A 27,616-nucleotide genomic window follows, 5' to 3' on the forward strand; every position below is an offset into this window, starting at 1 on the left:
GTATCAACAGCAATATTGAAAAGAAAAAGAAAACATTCATTTAAAAGTAAACCCTACTGTCAAGGGTCACAGTCTAATTCTTCAGTTTTCAACATTTATTTTATTTAAAACAGATAAGAAGATAATTGTGTCAAGACAACAAACAAAGAGTAACACTTTCATCATATGTTTTAGATTGTTCGTAGTTGGAATTCATTCTGAAAGCATCCTTATAACACAGTTATTTTTCAAGGACTCTAGGTGTAATGTTAGTTGAGTAGCTTGAGCATTGATTTCAAGAAGAAGCAATACGCCTCCAACCACTGCAAGTAAATATAAACCTTTGATGACAGTAGAAATCTATTTTTTTTTCTATTTCTTTCCTCCTCAGCCCTGTCTTACAGAGAGACTTATAGCTGCCCATTTATATTTCATGCCTAGCATTAGAAATGACCCTTTAAATAACTTATCATGCAAGAAGACCAAAGTGCAGCTGCAGGTTTACAGTAAAAAGTGTATTTTCTTCTGTCTTATTTATATGATAATTCAGCAGCGCTCTGTGTTGTCAGCAGCGAGTGACATTAACATATGTCTGACTGTTGGTAACATGTGCATGTATTTATTATAACTAAGATAAAAACAAACATCAGAATAATGAAGGCATCTATCATGATGTGTCAGAGTGAATTCATATGCATTTTTATAACGTCTTCTGATGTACTTTTAAATGACTTTAATGAATTCTGAGGTGCCGTGGAACAAAAAAGAGAAAATGAGATTGACAGTGGCTTTTAAAAGGAGGGAGTCTTTTCTTCTGTGTTGGCTAATGCTGAGTGTCTGACAGTGAGTGTCATTTGTAAAGGAGCGATTGTGCTCTGTTTCAACAGATACATGACAATGACGAAACGAAACACTTCAATAATTCCAGTGATGGACGATAGAAATGGCTCAGCCAGTAAAGAGGAGGCTTACATACATGTATTTATCGCATCCAAAACCTGCCCACAGCTCTGCTTGTTACAAAGATAACAAAAATGTAAGTTCATATAAATGATATTTTTGTATGATTAAAAAAATAATAATTATTATTTTTTTACTTATTAGTTAAGAGTTGATTGTATAATCTGAGATTTTCTCAAATGCATTGTTTCTTTTAGAAAAGGAAATCAAAAGAAAATAGGGTCTAAATTAACTCAATCGACCACACAGTTATTCTAATTATTGTATTTTCAGCCCCTGACCTCTACACAGTCTGGCGACTGCTTGAGCTAACTTCTTTTGAGACAAGTGAAAATGTCTAATCCCATGGTAACATCAGAATTCTCACTCAATTGAGCAGCATGATGTAGATTTGTGATTAAAGTCTTATTTCAGATTTATATTCAAAGCCAAACACAAAAGGCAAAGTGAAAAAAAAAAATTTAACAATGAAAAGTAATCAAATCCCATCTAAAAAAGTGATCATTTGATTTGTGGTTAGTGTATATAGTTTCAAACAAAGAGTAATATAAGAGTGAAATCCACTTTCTGGATGGAGGGTGACGAAGTGACCTGGCATGTCTGCAGCTACAAATCCACAGAAGTATTTTTCTAGTACGTCTTAACATCTTGCATCAAGGCAACATTGATTTCTTGCACTGGCGTTGAAAGGACGTTGCATTCATCAATCAGAGGTGGAAGCGTGATCCTGGACTCAGCCATTAAACTACAGCCGCCTGACTTTTGCTGACAACACACCCTTGAACCCACCTATACACATTTCCACTGACATCAAACAGAACCTCAGAGCTGATTCCCTAATGCACATGCTATTTTTAACTAAGCGTTCCTAATAAGCTGCTGGGAAGCTGTACATTTTTCATATGCAAGCACATATTTCCTTTGTGAAACACAGAAACACACTTATTTGGTGATTAGCGTCTGACAGAGGGGAGGAAAGGAACTGAATATGCTTGTATCAAATTGCATGCCTTTCAAAAAGTAGGAATCCTAATGCGAGGAGTCGTCTTCCTGTGCACCACAGGTATGGGTGAATTATTAATCGGCCGGCTCATTTTAATGCTTTTTAAAGTGCTTTATTTTGATGTGCTAAAACATACTTTTAGCCGTATTCAGTCAGGCATGCATATCATTATTTCCTCCATCAAAGACAAGTGTCGCCCGTTCAAAGAGCACAAACAACTCAGCCTCATTTAAAATAGAAGTTCGAATATCAAAGACATTTTACAAAGCCTGGGCTTCAAACACTGTGATGAAGTTTTTTTTCTTCTTTTCTGCTGCACTTTGTAAAAAAAAAGAAACTTGCACAAAGGTCTGTATTGTTTTCTCGCTTTTAACCTGACTAGTGTAAATCAAAACATCCTGCAGTGACACAAGGAGTTTGACAAGTGAGAGTTGTCTTTCTGTCTGGTTCTGCTCGTCGTCACTATTATCAGAACCATCTTGTATTGAGTTACAACTCACCTGACTGCAAACACATTCATATTCATTTACACTGAAATTGAAATCCATAAGGGATTTTATTCAAACTCACCAAAATATTATTAAGCTACATTTTCCCTTTACTCACATTAAAGAACAGATATTGATTTTATACATATATATTTCCTTTTTTAAAATACATTTTCAAATATATTTCACAAAATATTATTAAAAACACAACGACAAACATATGTTATCACAGCAAGTCAGCCTCTGCTTCAATCTAAGTTGATCCTCTTTATGTCTTGCTTTACTACATGGACCTTGTGGAAAATCTCTTTTCTTTCACCTGATGCCTTTGGCCACATAATGCTGGCTTTAACTGCTACGAAAAAAGCTTCACCTCTCCCTTGAAATTTGGCCCTTCTGCTCAAATTCTATTTTTTATGTTGAATTTATTCCATCTCAGCTGTTTGAGGATTTTATTACTTTACTTTTTCAAGAAGTCCCACAAACTATAAAATCATACAAGCACTGACCTTCACCAAGCAGCTTTCTTTAAGACTCGTTGTTACTAGTCAGTAATATTGCCACACGTTTATCTTTTATTATATCCTAAATACTTTGATATCTTTTCAATGGTTTGAAAAAGCTAAATAGAAAAAACAGGAAGTCGATTCACAGAACTCACGTGTACAACAAAGCTCCTTCTACATCACGGAGAGTAACACACAATTTCACATGATCCCTGAATCCAGAGGGTCATTCAAATTTAAATTCCGTCCAATCTTGTCCTTGTCTAACTATCAACCATACCATTTCAATCCAATCGTAGTGGCCTTGGTCATTATTATAGGTTCACAATTCTGGCTGATTTATTGATCAACGTCATATCCACTGCAGACGTCAGCAGAGGGCCGTGATAATTTACACAACTGTATATCATTTGGTTAACCTCATCACGCCCAACCAAGTGGAGTCAAGCACCACACCTGCCACTCAAAGTAGCTTGCTAACATAAAAACATACACTATCTTATAAGTGTGGGTACAGAACATGTCAGAACTAGATTAAAAACCCTGACATTTTTCTGGAACACTTCTGAAACATGGTTGAAGGAGATGCTTCTTGCGCTCACCTGCAGTCACTTAAAGGTGCTGCACTTGTGTGAAGTTTGAAATCAGACACAAGGCCACGTCAGTGCAGAGGTGAAGGTTCCAGTATGATTCCTTACTGGGCTACTTTCATCTTGTGGGTCAGACATTTGGTCTTACCTGTGCCTTTGGTGAGCTCCTTCTCCCCCCCACTTTCTCTGTCTTTGGTTTGGTCCTCCTGGTCTGTGGTGGTCTCGCTAACAGCTTCCACATCCTCGCTCAGCTCTCCTGGAGGGGGGAGGGAGAAGAGACGGGGTATGTAAATCACCTCAGCATTAGAGTTGCACTTAAAGGGGCGGCAGTGTTGCTCCTCCTCGCAACCATCACCTCTGATGACACACCACGTGAGATACTTTGAATGACAAAACAAAATTCTTCTTCTTGTTCTGTAGCTATGGTGGGACATCCTTACAGTAATAATCAACAGACAGGATCATCTGTGCTTCAGTTATACCTTTGACTTAGATCTATCCTATAAGAAACCAAACCTTTATAAATGTAAACATCAGCAACTTGAGCCAGTCAAGGTCACACAAGTCAAAGAAAACCATTTGTAACATGCAGGCTACATAGTAAAATCTCTGTTAAAAAAAATCCCCTGTGGAGTTCCCAGTACTTCCTCACTATCTGATAACTTTGTGTAAAACTACAGGGACTCACACGCAGCGCATTGATTTGACAACAGAAAAGTAGGTCACAGTCAATAGGGCCTATCAGTTATTACACAAGTCAGCTAATTCTCTGCAAATGTACTTAAATGCTCTCGTGAAAATGCTTTCATGCTCACGTCTCTGCAGTATGAGCTATTGATATATTGACAATGCTGGAACAGCTACTGAAATATCCTGTTCAAGTATTCAGCCCCGCAGTCATCGCATATCCAATCTCAGCACGCCACATGACCGGCCACCGCCGAAACCACTTTTATGATGTTACATTATCCACAACGCTCACGCTTGTTAAATTGGAAAGATTACATTCCCTGTTTATGTCCTGTGTTCGTTAAATGCAGTATGAAGGTTATATCTAGAAAGACATGTGTCCACATATTATTATTTATAATATAATAGCGGACCAATCACACAATAATATTAACAACATGTTTTAATTGATTCGAAAATCCTGTGTTCTTCACAAATTACACTGATTTTATTGCTAGACCCCACATATAGACTTCTGTCCAAACAGCAAACTTAACTTGTCAGGTTGAGTCATGGCTTTCTGCATTATGAATTGTGAAGAAAACATATATTTTTGGATTTCATCTATTTCCTGTTTGCTACAGGAAGTGGCCTCCCTGATCATGTGACAAACTCCATGGAGCACTGGCATGTTAAACACCAACGGCTTGTTGTTACTGTCATGTTTAAAAGGCACAAATCATCTATCAAGCTGCTTCACGTCCATCGAACTGGCACAGATCCTACTTCTTGGCAATAATTTGTATTCTGCACGGGCGCTGAGATTACAAAATAATCCCCAGGTAAACTTTTTCAGCCATTCAACGGAGGGCACATTCGTGTCTGTGCAATGCAACACTTGTTGTGAGACTAATTCCACACCTACACACTGAAATACACTAAGAGCTCAATGCATTTGCACTTAAGCATTAGGATGATGGACTGCCGAAAATTAATGATATTCAGCCTTTTTCTAACAACCCCCCCAACATGCACCGCTGCTTGCTCTGCCTCTCTCTTTTAATTCTGCAGAGTTGACACAGTAAAGTACTCACACAACAGTTTGTCTTATAATATATGCAGAAATTGAGGATTTTTAATTCCAAAAGGGTGTTTTATCTTTTAGTGGAGAAATGCCCGTTGCTCTTCTCATCACCGACGGTATTACAGAATGATTAAAGCGAGTGTGATCATAATTAATGAAAGGTCACGAGTGGCCTAAGAGTAGGAGGCAAAGAGGAAGAGACACTCAAACCGGAGCCATAGATTAACTCTGGAAATAGATGAGGGGAACCACTCAGAGCCATAGCAGAGGCCATTTGTAACCCAAATCTGAGATATGTAAAGGACAATAGCCTGAAGGTTGTCTTCTAATTAATTGTCTTCATTAACCGTTGTAATATAATGATATGAAACACTTCCATTAATCTAATCATGCCGGCTAAATAAGCCCATGGCCGACACAGAGATTACACTCGTCTGTCCCGAGCATATAAATATCAGGCCGGCTCTGCCAGTCGCTCACAGGGGAACAGTCTCTACTCACTCCCAGACGCACACATGCAGACACACACAACACACACAAGATCCCGTCACCTCTTCTGCCTTGCTGCGAGTGCAGGGGCTCAATCAGGCCCATAGGTGTCACTCTATACAAGCCAGGAGAGAGCGACTCCCTCACACATTAATGATTCATGGGGGGAAGGGGCTGAGCAGACAGAGAGCAATACATGAACAAGGGGGGGGAGAAGAAATATGTGGAGATGACAAAAGCAGATGCTATGAAATAGACGTCCGGTGACGATGAGACGGTGAAAACAGCCAGATTACCTTCAGATGAGAGAGAGCAGCCGTCTTTTCCCCTGAAGAGCAGTGATTACACTAATGCTAATCAGACTGACAAGCACAAACGGCCTGATACATAATTGATGGTAACCACTGCACTTTCCAGTATTCCTTCCCAGACTGTAGAGAAGAGCAGCAGCAAGTAATAATAGTCACGCTGGATATCTTTCACTAGGTCAGGCTCCTCCTCCGTCCTCGGCCTCAGCTGCACAACACATATACCATCAAGTGACTTCCAAAAGAGCAGAATCTGGTCCTACCTGAGAGCGGCTCCGAACTGTAGCCTCAACCTCAAACGGCATCTTCCGAGGAAAAGCCTCAACTGCTTTAGATTTTAGGATTCCCTGAGAACCAGACCAGGTGCTGAGCCTCACCCTTCCCCAACTGGGAGTGTTGCTCGTCCCTGGACTCTGCTGCGGAGTCGTCTACGCTCTCATTACTTTCATTATGATGATTGAGGCTGTTATCGTTTCAACCAGGTGTCACATATGTGTCAGAGGTGCGCTTCCTCTGCTTTATCCAGGGCACCACAGCTTTCTTTCTTCGGCACCGCACTGGCGGATAAAAAAGCAATCTTATTTCACACTTCATAGACTATCTTTCTCTTCGACTTGTGCTTTAAAAAACACCGCTCTGATACCCGGCGTCATCCCAGACACCCCTTCCTGAAATCAAAGTTGCTCTGACTCTGGACTGGAGGGTGCAAAATGAAAGTGACAGGAGGCTACCGCGGGACAATGAGACACAGGACCCATGCTGGGGGCTTTTATGCATTGTCCGATCCTCATATCAGCACCTCTGAACCCCATATGCACCCCTCCCTCTTCTGCACCCTCCCCTCCCCTGTTTTTCTTCTTTTTTTTTGAGAATTCAGAAACACTCCCAACCTTGAATCAAGAGCTGTCCGCAAGCTGCCGCTCATAAAAACCACAACAGAACCAAATGTGCCCACAACCCAGCCGGAGACAAGAGGTACTTTCCTCCGATAAACCGCAGTGTGGCATCATCAGCGCACACGTCAGCTGCTGACCCAAGAGTTTAGCAAAGATGCATCAACCTGATACACAATCTCATATTCATGAAGACGGTCCTCCTCATCAGAGGGCCATCGGGGGATTTAAAATGTAGCGAGCACGCAGTCCAGGATCTACCTCTGCACTCTCCCACACACTTTCACACAGAGAGGAGAAAGAAGCTACCTCAGAGCTGCCCGTCGGAGTGTTAGATTCCTGACCTGTCTACAGAGGAGAACTCTGGCCTCTCCCCGCTGGCCCTGCTGTGACCTCGGGATCTCAACGTGAATGAATACTTTGTGTCTCTGCGGGGCTGAGGGGCTGGCGGAGGACGGGAGGGTGGTGCGGGAGGTGGAGGAGGGGTATGTGGTGGAGGCAGCTAATAAGGAAAAACTTAAAAGGGCAAGTTAATCACTAACAGCAGTGATTGCTCATACTGCCTTTCCAACAATGTCACAGCAGCACAGCGGCAGGAACATACTTTGTTAGGGGCAGAGAGTTGCTCAGTCTTAGCTGGAGAAGCAAGTAAATACCTATATTTTAATAGGGTGTATTTACAAATAAGTTGAATTGATTAATACTTTAATCTATTTTTAGACCTTTAATGACTGTAGCGCCCATCAAATGTCCTCAAACTAAAACTAAACCCTTTTTTTTTTATTATTATCGCACACAACAAGTCACTTCTATAGCATATATACAAAACAGGGATGTAGACAATGCCCGGCTAATTGAAGTGCTTATCAAGTAAAGAAGTGTTATTAAAGTATCAACTATGTTATCTCCAGGGAAACGGCACTAATTAGAAACACTTCCTGTGATAATGGCATGTTTAGATACATTACACATAGAGATGTAGGGGGAGAGGGGAGGGGGGGGCGCACCGCTCTACTTCTATTCTCTTTGTGTTTTACTTGAGTGATAAAGGAGAGGAGGATCTGGGTTAATGTAGCAGCGTTCCGAGTGAGCATTCAGGGACTGCTCACTCCTCTGCCCCCGCTGACACCGCACACACTTCCTTGTATTTCCAGGGTGATGGCCGCTCTCTAACTCATATTATGTCCACAATGGAAGATGCACGCTGTACTTTTCCCTGCTAGGGAGGTGGGCTAAAAGCCTGGATGGGGGGCAAAAACATCACTGGCCAGTGCTCTCCCATCTACTCTGCCTGAGGGATATTGTCTTGCACAAAGAGTCACTCTGCCTCTTTGCCACCCCCCGCCATGCATTTATGCTTATCGTCTTCCACTGTTGCCTCCTCTTAAATCAACCTCCTTTTATTAATGCATCCTTTTTTCTTCCTCTATCTTCCAGGACAATGTCTTCACCTATTTGTGCCTATTGAAAGTGTCTAAAAAGAACTGAAATGGGAGGAGGAAGAAAGGCTGAAGGGGTGCTTAGAAAAGAAAAAAAGGAAAAAAAAAAGAAAGAAAGAAAAACACCACTGCTGTCATCGAGGGCAGTCACATCAACTCTGAAATATTCACCAGTGGGTTGGAAAATATGATGGTACGGTTGTGACAGGCGAACAGGCGACTCTCCCCTCCCCACCTCTCTCTCCATCAGGGCGGAAGCAGGGTGGGCACTCTGAATATGTATCACCCGGAAAAAGTATTGATTTTTCATTTGGTTAAAAAAAAGGGACACAAAAATCACATAACCTGAAACTGTCACAACGCTTTTGTTCATAGCTCATCTCTCCTGATGTTTGGCTTTTGCCACAAACTCTCTTTAATTACCAGGTACAGCGAAGCTTCAGAGCCTTTCTCCGCAGAGACACAGCCACATACAGCCTGCTGGGCTTAACAAGACAGCCCACATCTATTATATATGACATATACCCAGGAGCTTCTGTTTCATATCTGACTAATAAGCACACAGAATATGACTGTACCCGCTGTTTGTTTTCTTACTAAACCCAAGATTTACAGGAAAAGTATTTCCTCAGAACCCTGAGAAGATCTCCTCCACATGCAGCCTTTCTTAGTCAATTGCAGGAATTTTGGTATTGATAATATTTGCAAGTAACCAACAGGTGCACACGTGTTTGTGCGTGTGTGTCTATTAACAGGTGCTTATCTGCTTATCTCTCCTCTAGACACTGCGGGTCAGTACACAGCTCTGTCTGAAAAAGATCTCAGCCTGTCGATTTATCGAATTCAGCATTAGCATATCTTTGTAGTGCATCCATCTGCCAGTGGACTGTTCTGTGAAGGTATTAGCTCAGAAAATCAATGCTAGCGTGGCTGGAAGTATGTACTGCCCAGCTCCGCGCATGTTGGTGTCTGACAGTTCTGGTCACTCTTTCGTCCTTCATTTTTTTTGGGGGGGGTGTGAAGATGCAGTATTAAATGTGTCCGCATCACACTGCAGCAGACCGGCCTTCGGGGGAGCCGTCCCGCGTCCTGCTCTGCAACCGCAGCCCAGGGCCCTGACGGCTGTTTGTTTATGAAAGCGTACGCTGAGATAAAACAGAATCCGTCGAGGTTATGAATACAAATGTTGCTAATCAATTTCTTTAAAAACATCATGCACCACTGACGTGCGTTATCTATTGATAGTTTATGAAGTGGTCTTACTATCCAAGAGTTTTGTTTCTAGGCCACAGTGAAATCTTCAGTACTAGATGTTTACTTTTGAGGTCATGCAAAAGATCATGCAAGAAATAAACTCACTTCTGATTGTTAAACAAACGTTAAATTAAAAAATAAAGTAAGAAAACAGGATCCATCATTTTCTGAGCTTTTTAAATTAGGAATATCACACACTTAATTACCTCTGCTAAGGAGGTCTTGTTTGCTAGTCTGTAAAAGTAAGTAAGTTAGTAAGTAAGTAATAGTTATTTGCAAAGCGCCTTTCTGTTGAACAATCAATGGCAATACAGAGTATAAGTGGCTTTTGCAGTGAGCCAACAGAACACTTGGATCATGAAAGATGTTTTATTGCTTTTATTGTATGCTGTTTTTTTTAATAATTCAAGTATATATACAGTATATGACGTGGAGTGTGTGTATGAGCAAGCAATGCGAGAGTCAGGCTGATACAATAGGTAACTGTTCCTTTAACAACCAGCGAGGATGGTTGCTCACAGCTAATTGCTAAAGAAATCCAATGATAATGCTGCGAAGGCACATTAAAACATCCACGAGAGAGCTTCCACTGTGTACCTCTATCCAATTCTAATATAAATCAAACAGGGACAACTTTCGTTCACCATTTGTCTTTCTTTCAGTTCCTCTTTGCGTAGCCCATCCATTACTTTCACATGAAATATGAAAAGGCAATATCCTCTGTGTTTGTACTGAAGCGTAATGTGATTGTGTTGTCATTTATAGGAAATAATCGCAAACCTCTCTTTCATTTTCCAGTTCAAATAACCATGAAAAATTAGCCTTCAATGTCAGGGAGGACAACAAAGGATGCACACAGACGATTGCTTTACCACTGCGCTTGACATTTTTCCTTAATAGGAAAACGGCTGATTGTTACCATCTGTTTCAATCTTTTTCTGACCTTTTTTTTTGCTTTCTACAATTATAAAGTTCTGTACTCAGATCGTGGTAAATGTTTATTTGAGATGGTTCTGTACATTAGTTGGTTTTTGAAGCGGTCTGCTCATTAGCACCCCAGCCCCGGTCTACTAATGGCTACTGTTGGAAGGAGATGTCGCCAGACAAACACTATGGGGGCGAGGTCGCCGTGACGACCGTCCGGCAGCCTGATAGATAAATAATTCAAGCCCTATCAGACTCTCTGGCAGCAAAACAGTCCCCAAAACACACACTTAGGACACAGCTTGTAAAAGCCTTTCGAACTGATCAGCATTTAGCAGTTACAAATGAAGTACAACCAGATGTCTGTGCAGACCCCAAACAATTAGCATTAGCAGTCGTCAGAGGATCCTTTTCATTTAGTGTTCTCTTTTTTTTTTCAGACCCAGCTACAAAGTAATGGTAATTGCTTTTTCTATTACTGTCATTAAAGGCCTAATAACAAAGTTGTTTTCCACTGTAATTATGTAGAAAATAATAAGCCAAGTTTGCGGTGCAATTATTGGAGATTTCCTCACATGTAGTGAAGACGGTTGCTCTATTTTAAATGACACAACTTCTCCTTATCTTAAAGTGCACATAGGATTTATGTCTATAACTCTTTAGTGGATGTCTAAAAAGGTTATATGAATTTGTTTAGGGCCAAAATGTCTGCATGCAATATTTTACTGCAATTAACCTTTAACCTGACCCTCTTCCATGAAACATCACCTTCAGTGGCTCCAGAATTACCCATAAGCTGATTGGCTGCTGTGAAATCAAATTCATTCATTTCTTAATTTGAGGTAGTCTTGCGAAAATGACATGCTGGATCATCTGAAACCTTTTTACCCACTTACGTATTCAGATATATATCAGCCAATATTGCTCAATCAAGTAAGGAATTAAGTCATTTCTTACTTGTGAAGCGACTTTCGGTCACAAACCGCTTAAACAACAAGACAATAAACAGTGACAAATACATACAAATGAAAAAACTTTAGAAGTGCAGACGTAAGTATGCTTAGCATCATGTTTGTTTTCTTGTGACACTCTTTGTCTTTAACTTGCTACATAAGTACAATAATAATAATAATTTGTATTAGTAGAAGTAGCATTGAAATACCTTAGAAAAAAAACACAACTATTCAAAGATGATTTTCAATATTTCCAAACATAATTTCAAGGTTCTTTTAACTCCCACACCACAGGGGAAAAAAAAACAACTCATGTCGAAAAATATAATGTAGATTCCACCAACACCGACGGACTGAAAATGTAATAAGTTGCCTCTGCCAAGAAGGGTATGTAAACCACAGGGTAACAGAAGAAAACAACTGAATATCTTAAAATCAGTTGAAACTTTTGTTCTTAATTACCACGTGGATCCAGAGTTTTGAAGATTTGTCACTCTCTTGGAGCTGCAGTGTTCTATTGAGCTCTTGCCACCTGCTGTACTAGAGTGTATTGCTATAAACAATTCAAATGCTAAACAAAGGTATTGGATTATATAAATAAAGTATCTGAACTCTGTGAGTGCTGTTGTACTTCCTTATAAATAAAATTTGTAGCATCATGTATTTTAGCGTGGGCTTGAAGAACCCTCCACACACCTCATGATAAGACCGGCTTACAGTCGGATGCAAACATACAACACAATGTATGTGTTCGTTTGTATGCTAAAAGCGTTCATGCAACTTTGTGTTTGAATGATCTAAAATTGTAATGTGTTCTAAAAGCCTACACAGCTGCCCTGAGAAGAGGCTCCCAGCTTTTTCACAAGGACTAGTCCGACCACTTCACCTGAGTACCTGCTCTCCTCTGCACAAGTCATGTTTTCTTTGCAGGCTTCTGGTTGGTTCCACAGTTCACGTAAGGCAAACACGTTTAGTATTCTGATACTTGACGATGATGCTTTCCAAGCAGACTTTTTTCTATCCACCGTGCCGTGGTTATCGTTAGCGCTCATCACACTTCTTAACTGTACTGTCAATCCAGCTGCTCACGGGGGAACAACGCTTTGTGCTTGAACTGCTGCTTTACTAATCTTTGGCTGAACCACAACAGCCACAGACACAGACAAGCGAGCGACGATATTCTTGCTATTCCGAAACAATAACAACTGCTTGGGAATCTGACGCCGTATCCCACAACAATGGGAGCTCATCCTCCACCACTCAGATTTCTGGTCAAGAACATTGCGAGACGTTTCGTGCGCCTGCAGAATTTAAAGCTCGGGGCAATGATTTGGCTTTTTGCAGCATCCATTTTGTGCTGACTGAACAGGTGATGATAGTGAGGACTGGGGGAGGAAGGAGGGGAGTTGATGGATGTGCGATGAAAAGGGGAGAGCGCTAAATCTCACTGGGGATGATTTGTATTAAAACAAAATATGTATTGATACCTACATCATTGAGTCAAAATGAGTAGGTATTATATTAATGTTTATGACACATGTATTTACTGTGTAATGCAGTACAATGATTATAAATATGTGGACACAGAAATATAGATAGATGTATATGGACAAGCCATTTTCTTAAACAAATAAACTATAAAAACTGGTGCCTTTCTGTGTTTGGTCAAACAACGAGTCAACACATATTTAAAGCATTTTAATATTTATTCAAGCTGTTGTGGATCATGTGAAGTATGTTTTACTCTATTTGTAAATATAGATCTACACTCTCACATTTCCTTATCTGCAATCATCCTGACCACCCCATTAAACTCTGTATTTCTGTCTGGTTTGTATATCTAAATGTTAATTTCTAAAGAAGAAGAAAATAAAAATGTATGTTTGAATGTTTATGTTTCTAATGGAGTGTGTTACAGGGTGCTATACATGATCCACTCTTTGCTAAACAAAACCTGGTATTATAAAGGATAATAGTTACAACAATTGTTTTTAGTTCATAGTAGGACGAGCTTAAACTGGCTTGTCCTAGATGATTTATAAAAAATGCAGCGTAAAGGGCAACAGTTTTTATAGAATGACCCACAATACAACTGGGATCAACAGTTTCTGGCGGCTGTATGAAATCACTGCTGGTAAATTGGTGCTGTGCTCTCCCACATCTGTCTTTATTGTATGCACGCCGGACAGTTAGTGTTGCTGTTGTTTTGTATTAACTGCTGTTATGTCCTCGCTAGCACAAGTCTCCTCTCACTCATTAGCCGGAGTTTGGAGAGTTATGGGTGAGAGCCCAACAAGATACAGAATTAATTATTCATTCTGCTGGGTGGTGTGTGTGGGTGCTGCCAAGGGGCTCATGCTTGGGACTCTAACTAGCAAAGGTCTGCCTCCAGAGGACTGCTGGAATAACCCATTTGAATAATGTTTTGTCATGTGTGTCAGTAAGCAGTCAAAAACAGCCACTAATCACTGAACTGTTCATTAAAACAAGCAACGCCGCGGCTCGTCCTCCCCTGTGTGCTAATGGAACTTCCCGAAGCTCCATCCCGGTTCATTCCCAAATCCTTTTGGCTAGAGGGTGCTGTCAGAAGCCTGCTCCCCTCCCTTTCATTCAGCCCGGGCTTCTGTTGGCTACAGCCAGGACCAGAGGCCTCCTGAGAAGGCTGTGATAAGAATTCATTTCTCCCTATTATGTGCTCTTGTCCACTGCCTCAGTTCATCAGTTCAGTGCAACCAAGTCAATGAAAGGGCCAGTAATGAAGCAATCAGATGCAGCCTGCTTGTCTGGATCCCAGGCTCCAGCTCAGCTCGCAGGCCTGGGCTCCCAGTGCTGTTGAGGCGGGGGTAGCGGCAAGAGGGGAAATGGACACGAGCTACGGCCAGACATTTACACAAGACATGCCCGCCTGTCTCATGTGGCTTCTGAGAGTCCTGCACTCTTAGTTGTTCCACAATGTTTCAGGTTTGCCACTAGAGCAATACAATTATCTTAAAGGTTGATTCTAAATTTGATCTTATATGTCCTGTAGGTCAGGGTACCGGTCTGGGGACCAGTATCGGTCCGTGAGGTATTTGTTACGGGGCTGCAATGTATTTCTAATTTCTATATATATAATTTTATATAAAAATAGAATAGAACATTAGCTTGTGACTCTTGAAAAAAAATCATCATTAAAATGTAAAAACATTTGGAACATTAAAGAAAACTGGCGACTATTTCTCCTCATTTATAAATCATAAAAAAACTAAACTTTTTTTGGAAGAATTAGATAAAGATTAAAAGATAAATTGAAGAAATACCACAACCATTAATCCGTCATAACTGTGTCATTTTTATCATGATGGATTTTATCAGCAGATCACTTCTGTTTGTCTAAATCAAAACACCATAATGAACAGTTTGATTTTTGAAATGATTGATGTAAATCATGACGATCACCAGAGGCACAGGTTTCACAGAATGACCCCAACAATACTTGAACTAGTCAACTTCAGTAGTTCGTGGGAGACGATGCAAAATCAAGCAGTTGTTTTTTAAACAGCTGTTGGATAAGCTAACCCTATTAGAGTCTCACTTTCAGCGGTTTGTTCCACCTGCTCTGTATACCTGTAGCACGGCCTGGTGCTGAAAGACCCTGCCGCTGGATTCTACCTGACAGAAGCTCCGTAACAAGCAGCAGTCATTAACCTCAGGAGCAGGCAGCTGCCATGTGATGTAGTGCACTCGCCCTGCTGCAGAAGGGCTCTATTGATCCCAGACATACTCGGTGCCTTCCTGGATGTTTATAATCAATATGCAAATGGCCCGCGGCATTGATTCAATATTAATTTTCAATTAGGGAATTCTCAGGGGGTCTTGAGGGGTCAATACAGCACCATTCAGAGCAAAGGCTTAAGCAAGTTGCAGGCATTGACGTTCCTCTACCCGAGACAACTTACTTACTGTTTATTTAGCCTGCCCTGCTGCAAGTCCCGATTAAGACTTCGGATAACAGGCGGAGAGACGGATGGGCCTTTCTTCACCATCCCGAGTAATAAGTTATCATCTCACACTTAGTTCTCGCCTTTATCGCGTTGCGGAGCGTATACTCGATAGACAGCAATGACTTTCCATCATCTAATTAGTCTTGCATGTTCATTACAGCTTCACTTTCTAAGTGGAAACATTTGTTTGAATAAACATTGGCATGCTTGTACCGACTCATTAATGGATAGTTAGAAGTAGAAACAACAACACACACATTCATGGATTCAATAGAATATAGGAAACCAGATGCAACAACTCGAGGAAATATCCACAATGCTATAAAACACAAAATACAATAAACCTCATAAATGGTTCTTGGACTTGGGGTTGGCTTTTTATCTATATTTGGGCATAAAGCTTCACAGCAGGGGTTTTAGGTCTTCTTCCAAAAAATAACTTTCTTTGGACGGTGCTACTTCAACATTCAGACATTTTAAGCTGCTGATAGGTTAAACAAAACTGGACTTAAGTAAACACATGGGTGTGTGCTGAGTCAGCGGTTGTTCCACATCGAATTATAGTAATTATGAATCACTAAATACTGTCCTGGTTGAAGTGACAATGTGCCAAATGATGGTTTAGGTTGCATAGTTCAAGTCACGGACAAGTTTATATCCATGGTTTGTCTTTCAGGAAATCACAAAAAAGGTGCAATTAAAAGTGCCCCACCCCCCCTTCTTGTTCACAAAATCCATCATAGAACTCACTATGAATGAAACAAAGCAATGACAAAGGAAGATCAAGGAATGGATTTCAATTTTTCTACAGCAGTGGAAAGTATAGCAGACAAGCCAGAAAGCAGCCAAATAATCTGGGGTGATACTCCGACGATGTTGGGTGTGAATACAAGGGCTAAAAAACGTCCTACACCCCTCGATATCGACCAGAGAAAATGGAGATTCCGTGGACTACCCACTTTCTTGTAGATGCTCGGCCTAAAGTAATTGGTTTAGGGATAACATTAATTACCACATTGCTCATTAATGGGTGAAGCCTTTATTGTTTCCATTGATCAGCAGGACCTGTTAGCCATCATCCTAAGCAATGGTGGATGTAACAAGCTTACATATCGGCATATCAATTAATGCAATCAATTCCTGTCTAGCAGTTTCCATTTCCTGCTGTCTACCACACCCCTTTTACAATCGCCCCTTTTTCTCCTCTTCTTGGTCGCCGATCTGTGTGAGGAGGGCAAAAGAGTGTTGCAAATACAACTTTGACAGCATTGTTATGCGCTGACATGTCTACTAATATCTAGCTATTTAAGGAAAATAAGAGTATGTTTGACAATATAAAATACTAATAATAAAGGGTATTGTAGCGTATCTGGATCATTCATTCATCTTTTCATTGATACAACTGCTATAACAAAAACTTTACTTTACGAAGACTTTTCATTTTAAGTGTGGGAACAAACAAAAACTATTTACCCTGGAACATCTCAGAATGTGTTCTATTTCACACTAATAAAGCTCGTGCTACTTTATTAAGTTCCCTTGCATTTGTTGGTAGTCAGCACCAGACAGAAAATATATGTAATAATCCTAACAAACGCTCTAATATTGAACCAAATAAACTGTATTTGTATGATTTCTAAGAGCAGCTGAATAAATGCACTTGAACAACTTAAGCAATGCAGGGTAAATCAATTATGAGCGTTTTAGAGGCGAGTCAATGGTTGCTCCGTTTTGATTATGTGCTGTGCCCTTAACTTTACTCAGGAGGAAAAGCCCGTTTTAAACTTCCTTTTATAAGATCAATGGACCTTTTAAGGAGTCATTGATTACAACTTCCTGTGTCACACATGTTTTAAAAGGGTGATTAAATGAAAATATGGGACAGGCGGGTAGTGAAATGTGCGGAACCTCAGAAGAGGGAAGCAGGGTGTGATAACTGAGAGCACACCATGACAAAGTGGAGGGATTTACCGTAGGGCCCGCGGCACTTCATTTGCTTAATAACCGATCATTCCATAAGAAAGTAGCTGCTCTGAGAGGGATATCGCCCAACGAGGGATGTCTCACACGCCGAAATCCTATTTGAAGACAACACGTTTTCAGTGTGCTCATCCTCCTCCGAACCTAAGACGATCATCGCACATGACGGGCCACGGTAATATGTGTAACCTTGCTGTGCCTTCAACACCTGAAGGGAAGGGCTTCTGTTTTATCAAGCTTTCTACAGGTACGCTTGTTGCCAGATTAATTCTTTTTGACATTTAAAGGAACATCTCTGGTGGGCTTGATGTCATCTCAAAACAAGAGCTAAATCGCAACAAGACTTCCCAAAAGAAGATCGATCCGGCAACATTGATGACATTCTGGTGATTTTAAACATACCTCAAGGTACTAAAATATCCTATTCCAGATTATACGTTTTAAATTCAACAGACAGTGGATTTGAACATTGAACAGAAATGTGTTAGTAACAGGTAAAGTTTTACAGTCAAGCACATCTATAACAAATCGAGTGAGAACAATGAGATGTTTAATTCAACTTGTCTATTTTATTGAAACATAGTTTCTAATACTTATGATTCACATATGTCAGTTTGCCACATCTTATTCTCCAGACATGCATGGGAAACAAAGGCATCATTTTTTAAAAGTTGTATATTTTACATATTGTTTTCTCATGAACATATTTGATTAATTAAAAATGTATTTAGTTCCCATTATATAGATGGGATATAAAGGATATATAGTGCTTAATCTTTGCATTATTTAATTATTTGATACTAAAGAAAAACAGGTAGTTCCACTCTTAATGGGTAATTGGTATAATCGATACGTCCACCACAAACAAACCCTCATGAAGGTAAAATATTAAGATAAAATTCAGTTGAATATCACAGCCATTCCGACAAGGTCACATAGAGGACATGAGGATGCGAATCGACACATGTTAAATGGCGAGAGACTCTAGACATGCAGGCAGTCAGTCGGACACCCCTTGATTGCTCCGTGCAGGACCCCAGAAGCCCCCCCCCCCCCCACCCCCTCCCTGTATATCGCACAAGTGGGCTGAGCAATTAACAATTTCATGCTGATTGCCTGAAGCATGTTTTGCTATGCCATAAAGATAATAGCATGAAGGGTGCAGTGCAGCAGCCCACCCACCCCCCGTCCCCCCAAGCCGTGTGGGTGTTCCTCTATTGCCTGCATCTCATGACTCGATGTTGGAATGGAGCTATGGCTGCCTGCTTCATTAAAGACCCTTCCCCTGTTCATAGGATACATTTACCAACAAAAAATTGGCTTCCCGAAGAGTAAACAGGGAAGATTATTAAAGAGAAGGAGGAAACGAGATGCTCACACAGGATTCGTGATTTGAAATTCTAATTTGGCTCTGGCTCACAACTAGCATGCAGGTAGACAAAACAAATGTGTTCAAAGAAGCTTTTGGTGACAGCCCTCTTCTTCCTTTGTCTGCACCTGACCATGGCTTAACGGGAAAAAAATACAGTCAACCATGAAGCTAACTGGTGTGCCAACTTTGTACACAACACCTTGGAAGACTGATGTTTAATTTGAGATTCTCGCTGATTTTTCGTCGATTTCTTTTTACACTAGCCAATAATAAAACTTTTTACTTACTAAAAGCTTTTTTTATTACTACGTTTTACCTGTGAAACAACAATGGCCACAGGCTTGTTTAAATATATTTAAAATTGTTCCGAAGTCAGATGTGCAGCTGCCTTGTTTAGATACTTTACACTCACAGCAAAATTTAGCTAATCTCAGTCACCTGACCTCAGAGCACATGTATGAAAACCAACACAGACACCATGAGGCTTGAGGCTGCTTTCTTCAGACCATTATGTTCCAATATTAACACATCTGCATATCTTACGGTGTGCTCGCTGTGACATCATGCTAAAAGACATTATTAAACCCTGCGGTGATTCTTGTGGCTGCACGTTGTGACTGCTTCAGTCTAGTGTTACTTTGTGTTCTCAGGACAATGTAGGATGTACGTTCATTTGAAGAGCGTTATTAACACACAGCCTCCAGGTTTTCATATTTTACAATGAGAAAATGAACCCCGAAGACAGAAGGAGGATCGGTGGACAAAGGGTTGCACCACCAGCCCCCTGAGCCTCTCAGGCCCACCCTCTCTGACCCCCCTTACCTCCCAGGCCTGAGGTACCCTTCAACCCCCTGGCTGTGTGCAAAAGTCCAGCTGGCACACTGACACCTCAACTAAACACGCCTGCATAACAGACACATATTGTTTATGATATGGAGCACCCATTCATTTGCATTCTTTAGTGGCAGACACACACACGGGCAAGACAAGAAAAAGGCACACACACGGTGTGCACACACTTGCACACAAGGAAAAACAAAAACACACACACACACACGGCGGCAGGAGAAAAATATATATTTTTGGTAATTTATAATATCCAATGTCACACTCCCCAGCCACTGACACAACAACAACACACACAGGCACACAAACACACGCATACAAACACACACAAATACTAACACGGTGGCACACAAATACTCACATAGAAAGACATACTCACCCACTCAGACACACACAAATACTCAACCGGACAAACATACACACACAGAAACACAGAGGCAGAAGAAGTTTCTCTGTTACACTCAACAGCTCCAGCCACACCAACAACACAAACATACACAAATGCACACACACAAGAAGGCGACATAGACACACAAACACTGACATGTACATCCAGACACACACAAATACTCACACGGACACACACAGACACACACACAAAGGCTGGAGAAGCATGTTTTTCTGTTAATTTATACTATCCAATGTCACAGTCCCCAGCCCCAGACACACCAACAACACACACGCACACACATACAAACACACTCTCACACTTATAAATTGCAGTCACATCCCCGTGCTAGAAGGGGATGATAATTGCGGACGGCCAATAAATTACTGCTGCCTCCACATCAATTATAAGCATCACGTCTGGCAATGAGGAAAATGAGATCTTGTGACAAATTTCATGAGGCTTGGCTGCCCAGCAGCCTTTCTTAACATGCTACAGATAGCGATCCCTTATCTAGCCTCTGTAATGGGGAGCTACGGATAGAGAGATGGAGCCACAGCCATTTAATTAAAAAGCTGGGGGTGGAGGGTGGAGAGGTGTAATTCATTGAAAAGGCGCAGGAAGGAGACAAAGGCTTTGTCTTGATACATATTTTGCTCAATATTGTCACTCATCACAGGCCAAGCTTGTGTCTCGTGTGACAGCAGTTCTGGGGTTTTCTTCCTCTTTGTGCTCTTGTACTTTTTTTTTAATCTATCCCAGTTGTGCACAGTTTTTACCACTGGGACAGGTCTTGCTATTTTTTTTTCCAGAACTCACTGCAGTGGACTGACAGTGACACTGAATAAAATGGCCCCTGCCCCTAATTGTATTCCCTCCTGGGTGGAGGCTTCAAGAGCACAGCAATAAGGATTTATGGAAGATGAGGAGACGGAAAATACAACCGCAAAAGAACGGCTCCTAAATCTCATTCCTGGTGCAATATTCATTGGAGTTGTGGAGCGGAAATAATGAAATAAATAAACAAGCTACTGCTGCGTTCAAATTATGCTGTACCCTCTACTAATATTTAACGTCATTACAAAATCATTAGAAAACCACCATAAAACCTGGGATTATGACCAGAGCATTAAACACAATGATTATTCAGTCTCTTCTCTGCCGTGCCTTGGAAATGAGATTTTCAAAGCCATTGTGAGGAGGAAGCAGGAATATTTTTGAGATTTGAATAGATAACCGTAACGTTACACGGTTTTGTTTTCAAGCCCAGAAGCAAATATATCAAGGATTTTTAGTGCAGAATATCATAACGGCATTTCAACAGGATTTTAGACGCGTTGCCACCAAAAATAAAGTATCCTCTTAATATAAGATACACACTATGTCTTTAAAAAAAAATAATTCTGAAACAATACCAAGTTGGCTTGTCAATTAATACATTAATTTCATAATAAATCTACTTTATAATCACATAAATTAGACATAATAATATGACCTTTTTGATTGATTATTTGAATGCAAAGTGAACATAAATGAGTCAAATAAAGTATGAAAAGAGAATAATCCAAATAAATAAGACTATTATTGTGTTGACAGGCTGTACTCCACTGTTAGAATCTAGAGGGTCAATTAGATCAAAGTTGAGTCTTGTCTCTACTTTTTTTGGGATTTCTCGGCAGCCCCATTATCAAGAGCAGCCATCAGCACAAAGATAAAAGATCCTAATGGAGCGGGCCCTCGTGGAGATGAAAGATGCAGAGATGGTGCAGCGCTATGAATCCGTAATGCAGCCTGTGTTTCTCCACGATAACTGACACGACGGGCTTCCCTGCTCAGCGCTCTGGAAATCAAGTTTTTTTTCCTTCTGTCAATTGATGGTCAAGTTGTCAACCGTCGTCTACGCTTTTACATCGAGTGTATTACATCAGACATGATGTACATTAAGAGCAACAGAGAGCAAATGTCCTGGTCAAAGTCACAGTGACGCACATTTTTATTTGTCGAACTGAAGTGAGCAAAGATAGTTTGGGTTAACAGTCTTACTTCTGCGGTCAGGATAAGCGCAGGCCCAAAATAACTGCACATTCTTGTCAAGCTTTTCAGTGTAATTGAACTGACGCTCATAAGAACCAATGTTCTATATAATATATTGCTTGGCAGAAATCCGAGCATTGTCCTTTACACTTTGGCAGCTGAAAAAATGATGCCCTTTGAACGACAGGAGGTGAAAAAAAAAACATGGTGAGAAAGAGCGAGTCTTCTTTCCAGTCTCTTTAACAGAACCTAATGGATTGTGAGCACTTAATGCATTAATCAATCAATATCTCTCACTCAACAACGTGACCAAGTTATGAACGACCTTTGTAACAAAAAAGGACACTTTAATGCACACAAGATTACCGCTAGGTTAGTAACTGGGACCCGGTTTTAGCACGCATGATTGGACTTTCTCGAGCACAGGGCCATTATCTGAAGCACCAACTCCACTGAGACAGAGGTCTGCACTTAACACATGAAGGAAGAGGGAACTTTACAATGACAATGACAATGCTATGAGGACTTTATTTAATGCTGTGTATGCTTGAACCGTGAAGATTATTATTTAATAACTTTTGGATTTAATTTAAATTTAATAAAACACATATATATCCAGGTGCTATTGTATACATGTGAAAAATTGTTGTGCAGAGGGAGATGTACCATTTTTAGTCAAGAGGGGCGGCAGCTTAAATAGGTTTTCACAGTGACGTATGCACAGAAGGAACAAAAAGAAGCGAAAAATAAATGAAACTCACCCACCTTATAGTCCCTATGAAAGATCTGGCAGATCCAGAGATTATCAGCTTGTTATAGAGTGTATGTGACAAATCACTTCTTTAACAGGAAATACCCTGTCAGTCTCAGTGGCTATGATCCAGGCATACCAGATATCAATGGTTGAGGTCTTAATATTCTTCACAACTCACTCCACCTAGTAACAGGAGATGTGTTTTTCTCCGATGTGCTAAAACAAAGTCACATATTCCATCCATTCAGAATGTTTCATATTAATTGTTGTCTGTTTCTACTTTCGGAACAGTATGTTATCATGGTGGTTACTTGGCCCACAGATCTTGAGTTTGACACGTGCTCCTAGTTATTGTGATATGTTGACACATTTCAAGATGGAGTTGTAGAATGAGACTATAGCTTCTGCTTTGTTGGGTGAGGACAGATCTGAGCAGCAAAAGGGAGCTTCAACGGGAGAAGTCAGGATAGTACCGAAGTCGTGGCAGTGTTGGGTGGAGGAGGCGGGGCGGGGGGGCATGTTACTTCGCCAGCATTCCCGGAGTGTGGAAGTGAAGCGTGTAGACAGGGTGGAACGGATATGAGCTGACTGCCGAGCGCCAGTGAATGAGAAGCACAAACTAATGCTATTGTGGTCATTGCACAAAGGTTCCTGCAAAGTGACTGCGGAAGCCCTTAAACAAAAAAGGCAGTGCCATTTGTGCTCCTGCGCCCAATTAGATTCTTTAGCACAGTTTAACATGACAAAAACACAGGACATTATTCCTCATTCTGCCGTGCCATGACGCCCCCCTGCCACATCCAATCAGCCTGAGCGCGTCGACCTGCCTTTCAGACTGACGTTGACTTATGTCACAAGTGTTTCAAGTATTTCACTATAGGATTCAGAATGTAAGACGGACTTCAAGATATGTACCTTAAACAGTTTGACAGAATCTAACAGGTAACCCTTTAAGAATTGTATTCTTCAAATTTCAACATTCCTGTATCGGTTTAGAACTTCATCTCCGACATTTAAATGCTTCAAATTCCATTTTTGTACCATTTACTGTCGCTTATTCCTGGGTCTGAAGTCGTACCTGACTGAGTGACAGGGATCACACTGACTAGAACATAGACAACCACTCACTCTCCACTGGAAAACAGTTACCTGTTATATATATTGTATTCCAGTTAGTATTTAACATTCCTTTCTGAAGAATCATACTTAAATCTTCCTGTTCAAGAAGCCATTACTGTACTACAGGAAAGTGTGGGGAAAGACAGTTTTCCACTGTTCTTGGAAACTTTTGTTTAAGGTCCACTCCTTGCATCACTGCCATATAGAGCTCAACCCACACATATAACAATTTTTTGTTAAAAAAAACAAAACAAACAAGCAAAAATAAACAATCTCTTTTCATCCTCTCACCAACCTCTGGTGGTGTATTGTATACAGTCGTGCACACAGTGAATCAATAGGTGTTCACGCCTACAGGTAAAGGATACACAAGTTCACTACTGAAATATTTCTGGACTTTCTCAACTCTGCCATCAGCCAGGCTGCTTCTAACAGATGCAGAGATGCGGGAGAGTTGTAAAGATATTCTGTAGAGACTAACCTAACAGTATTCTGGTGGAGGTTGTGTGGTGCGTAACTCAACTGTCATTATTATCGTAAAAAGAATGGATCACAACATACTCTTTAGTCAAATATTTCCAATGCTTTTTTGATGTGTATTGATGTGTAACTCATTCTTTACTTTCTCTGTGTCTGTTGGAACCTCACACAGATTGGATTTGATCCAACAGAAGTCTCTGAAAGGGAGGATACACACACAGTCTTGTTAAAAAAAATGGGTTAAAAATAAAATAAAACTTCCCTAGCTTTGACTCAATAGTTCCCAAACTTTATTCCCGATTATTCTCTGAAGTTGCCTCTGGTCAAATTGAGCTACTAAGTCCAACAGCCTTTCAGCCGATACCAAAACACGGTAACAAATGAAGCAATCTGAGTGTTTAACAATTTATCGGTTCTTAGGATACCTGGTATAGTTGCATACGATCAATACCATGGATGAGCCCATGCTGAGCGCCTCGGGGGGATGGCACAGGGAAAACTGCTAAATATCAGAAAAAAGATCCACGAAACAAGATAACTCCATCTGCGATTTGCCACAAACAAATTAGCTCAAAATGTTTACATGTGCTAATGAGGCACCATGGGGTGAAGAGTATCGACTGCTAACAGCATGTTTGTTTCGGGATACTCTTAATCAGATCACTGTAGCACCATCTACTGGGGTCAGCCTTACCGTTTACTTCCAAACTCATTGCTTACAATAAACGCTTCTTCCTGCCTACTGAAACTGTAGAATATAATTTGAATTCCTCTCTGGATAAATGTTCATATGACCTACCTTTAGGTTAAGGTTTAAATGTTTCCTTCCCTTTGTAGTTTAACTACTGCTTCTCGACTTTCTCTGAGTCTGATTTTCCCAAGGCTTCTGCTTCTCTTGGAAACATATACAAGCATTAAAACAATTCTAAAATTGTCAAATAATACCCTTGAATTCTGATGTAAAGTCTCTCTCCACTACGAGATCATGTACCTGCGCAGAAATGCATTCCAGAAATAAATCCTTCACTTCCTTCTGTATTCTTCTGGACCACTGACACTCTCAGACATGATTGACAGCCTCCCTGGAATCTGTGGTCAGTGTCAGGACGACCACTGGCTCCAGCAGCCCCTCATGCCAGAGTTCAAGCCTCCAGGCCCCAAAAATAGAAGTCATTAACACGTTTAGTAAGTACAAATGAGATGACTGTCTCCTGATGGACTGTCTATCTTTTGGATCAGCTTTCAAGGAGAGTGTCTGGTAATGACAAGAGAGAAGGAAACCAATATTATAATGTGCTGCCAGCCTTCTTCCGAAAATGGGCTTGATGACAGCGATCCTTTATACAAACAGGTTAGACATGTGAACGTTCATCTATGGGAACACTGTTTAGAAACAATAATCAATTTTGGTTAACACTTTGTTTTGGGGGGGCTCATATTAATAATTAATAAGCAAATCATCAACCTTATTTATATTTTAAAATCCATGATTATAATTGTAGGATTGAACTCCTAGAGTACAATAAAGTGGTGCAGAACAAGATATTTTATATTTTATAATAACTGGCTTAAATTTATATATGTATTCATATCAGTACATGTCACTCCAAAGTGGCATGTTTGTGTGTTCATGTGTTAATTTATGTTAATCTTAATATATATTTATATGTTTTCTGAGGCCAAACATTACATTTATTGTATCCGGTTTTCAAGTTTGAATATATATTGCCGTATTGATGAGGCCTTTCATTTTTCATCATGGTTGATGATTGTATACAACCTTGAATCAACAAATAACTTTGAACACACAAAGAGAAGTCCAAGGCAGCATCAAATGGTGTGTTAAAAGACGTGTTAATTCATTTTTCAGTCCAGGTATAAAAACATTATAGTTGGATTAAGATTTAGATAAGATAAGAGAAAAAAAGGCATGAATAAAATGACCCATATTTTATTATTTATCTCGTTGCCAGTTTTCAGTTCAAAATCCTTCATTGCATATACTATTGGATTAACATGTCGAGCAAATTATCCTATTATGCTGATATTATGCTGATTATCAGTTGAATCTACTCACATTTTTTTTTACAGTTCCCAATTTATTTTACATTGTGACTTTAAATTTGAATTTCCATCATCGTCCAGCGAGAAATATCTGCATCACCATTGAAGGGTTTCAAATGAGAGGGAAATGTCAGTGTTCCATGTCTGCAGCATCAGGGTTATATAAATGCTGATGGTGGAAGATCGGAGGCATCTAAAGAGGCATCTACAAACGTCTGGTCTTTTTAATATATTTTAAAATGAAAAGTAATGAATTTATGGAATTCCTGGCACGTTTCGTGGACAGCAAACAATTTCCTAGATGCCCTTCGGACAGGGATTAGGCGGCAGGCGAATGGAATAGGCCTGACTGAGCTGCTGGACCTCTGGGATGGCCCGGTTCATCCCAGCCCTGCACACTCCTCATCCTCATATTCACACGGAATCATAGGGACAATAACTGCCTTTATTAAAAGCGCATTGCTGCAGTGTCTGCCAGTGCAATTTACTTCAGATAGCCATAATGTGGCATGCAGGGGAGAGCCAGTGGTTAGAGGCAACAATATCCTGTTTCTGGAAAGGTTTACTTTGCATTTTAACAGACAGGCATTAATGCGGACATTCCAAGAATGACTCTGTGCGCTTGTCCAGGAGGAGCGGAAGTTTGGAATATGAATTTTGCACGATACGAGAGCGTGGCTCGGCTCATCTGAGATTTTATCAGGATTTTAGTGCTTTAGCCTCATTGGACGTGAAGATAAGAGAGTAATGAATATAAGTGAGGAACAAGTAACGGACGTGTCTCATGGAGGGCCGGGTTCAAGCAATTACCATATGTAGGTCTTGCAACTTAAAGAAAGCCTTTTTTCTAAAGGTTGAGAGAAGAAATTGAGAGAGATTCCATCCTTAGCTGAGCTTAATAGATATTTACACACATCAGCAGCGAAATAAATGATTCTTTAGAGTACGAACTTTACAGAATGGCCGATCATCACTACAATTACTCGTTAACAGAAGGAGGAATAGAATCTTTATTGACAAGAATTTACTCTCTTTTTCAATACTCAACTTTCATATT

At 40.4% G+C, this 27,616-nt stretch overlaps 1 protein-coding gene across 2 annotated transcripts in view; it reads right to left on the reverse strand.

The window, feature by feature from the left end:
• zfhx3b (zinc finger homeobox 3b) overlaps positions 1 to 27,616 on the reverse strand; it is a 114,160-nt gene that overhangs the window by 21,738 nt on the left and 64,806 nt on the right. For both annotated transcript variants that reach the window (XM_087792796.1, XM_087792797.1), the window contains exon 6: positions 3,675 to 3,782. In XM_087792796.1, coding sequence (XP_087648922.1) covers positions 3,675 to 3,782 — 108 coding nt within the window. The remainder of the gene's footprint in view (positions 1 to 3,674; positions 3,783 to 27,616) is intronic.

Source organism: Callionymus lyra, chromosome 6, assembly GCF_982586985.1.
Source record: "Callionymus lyra chromosome 6, fCalLyr1.hap1.1, whole genome shotgun sequence".
Taxonomy (NCBI): Eukaryota; Metazoa; Chordata; class Actinopteri; order Syngnathiformes; family Callionymidae; genus Callionymus; species Callionymus lyra.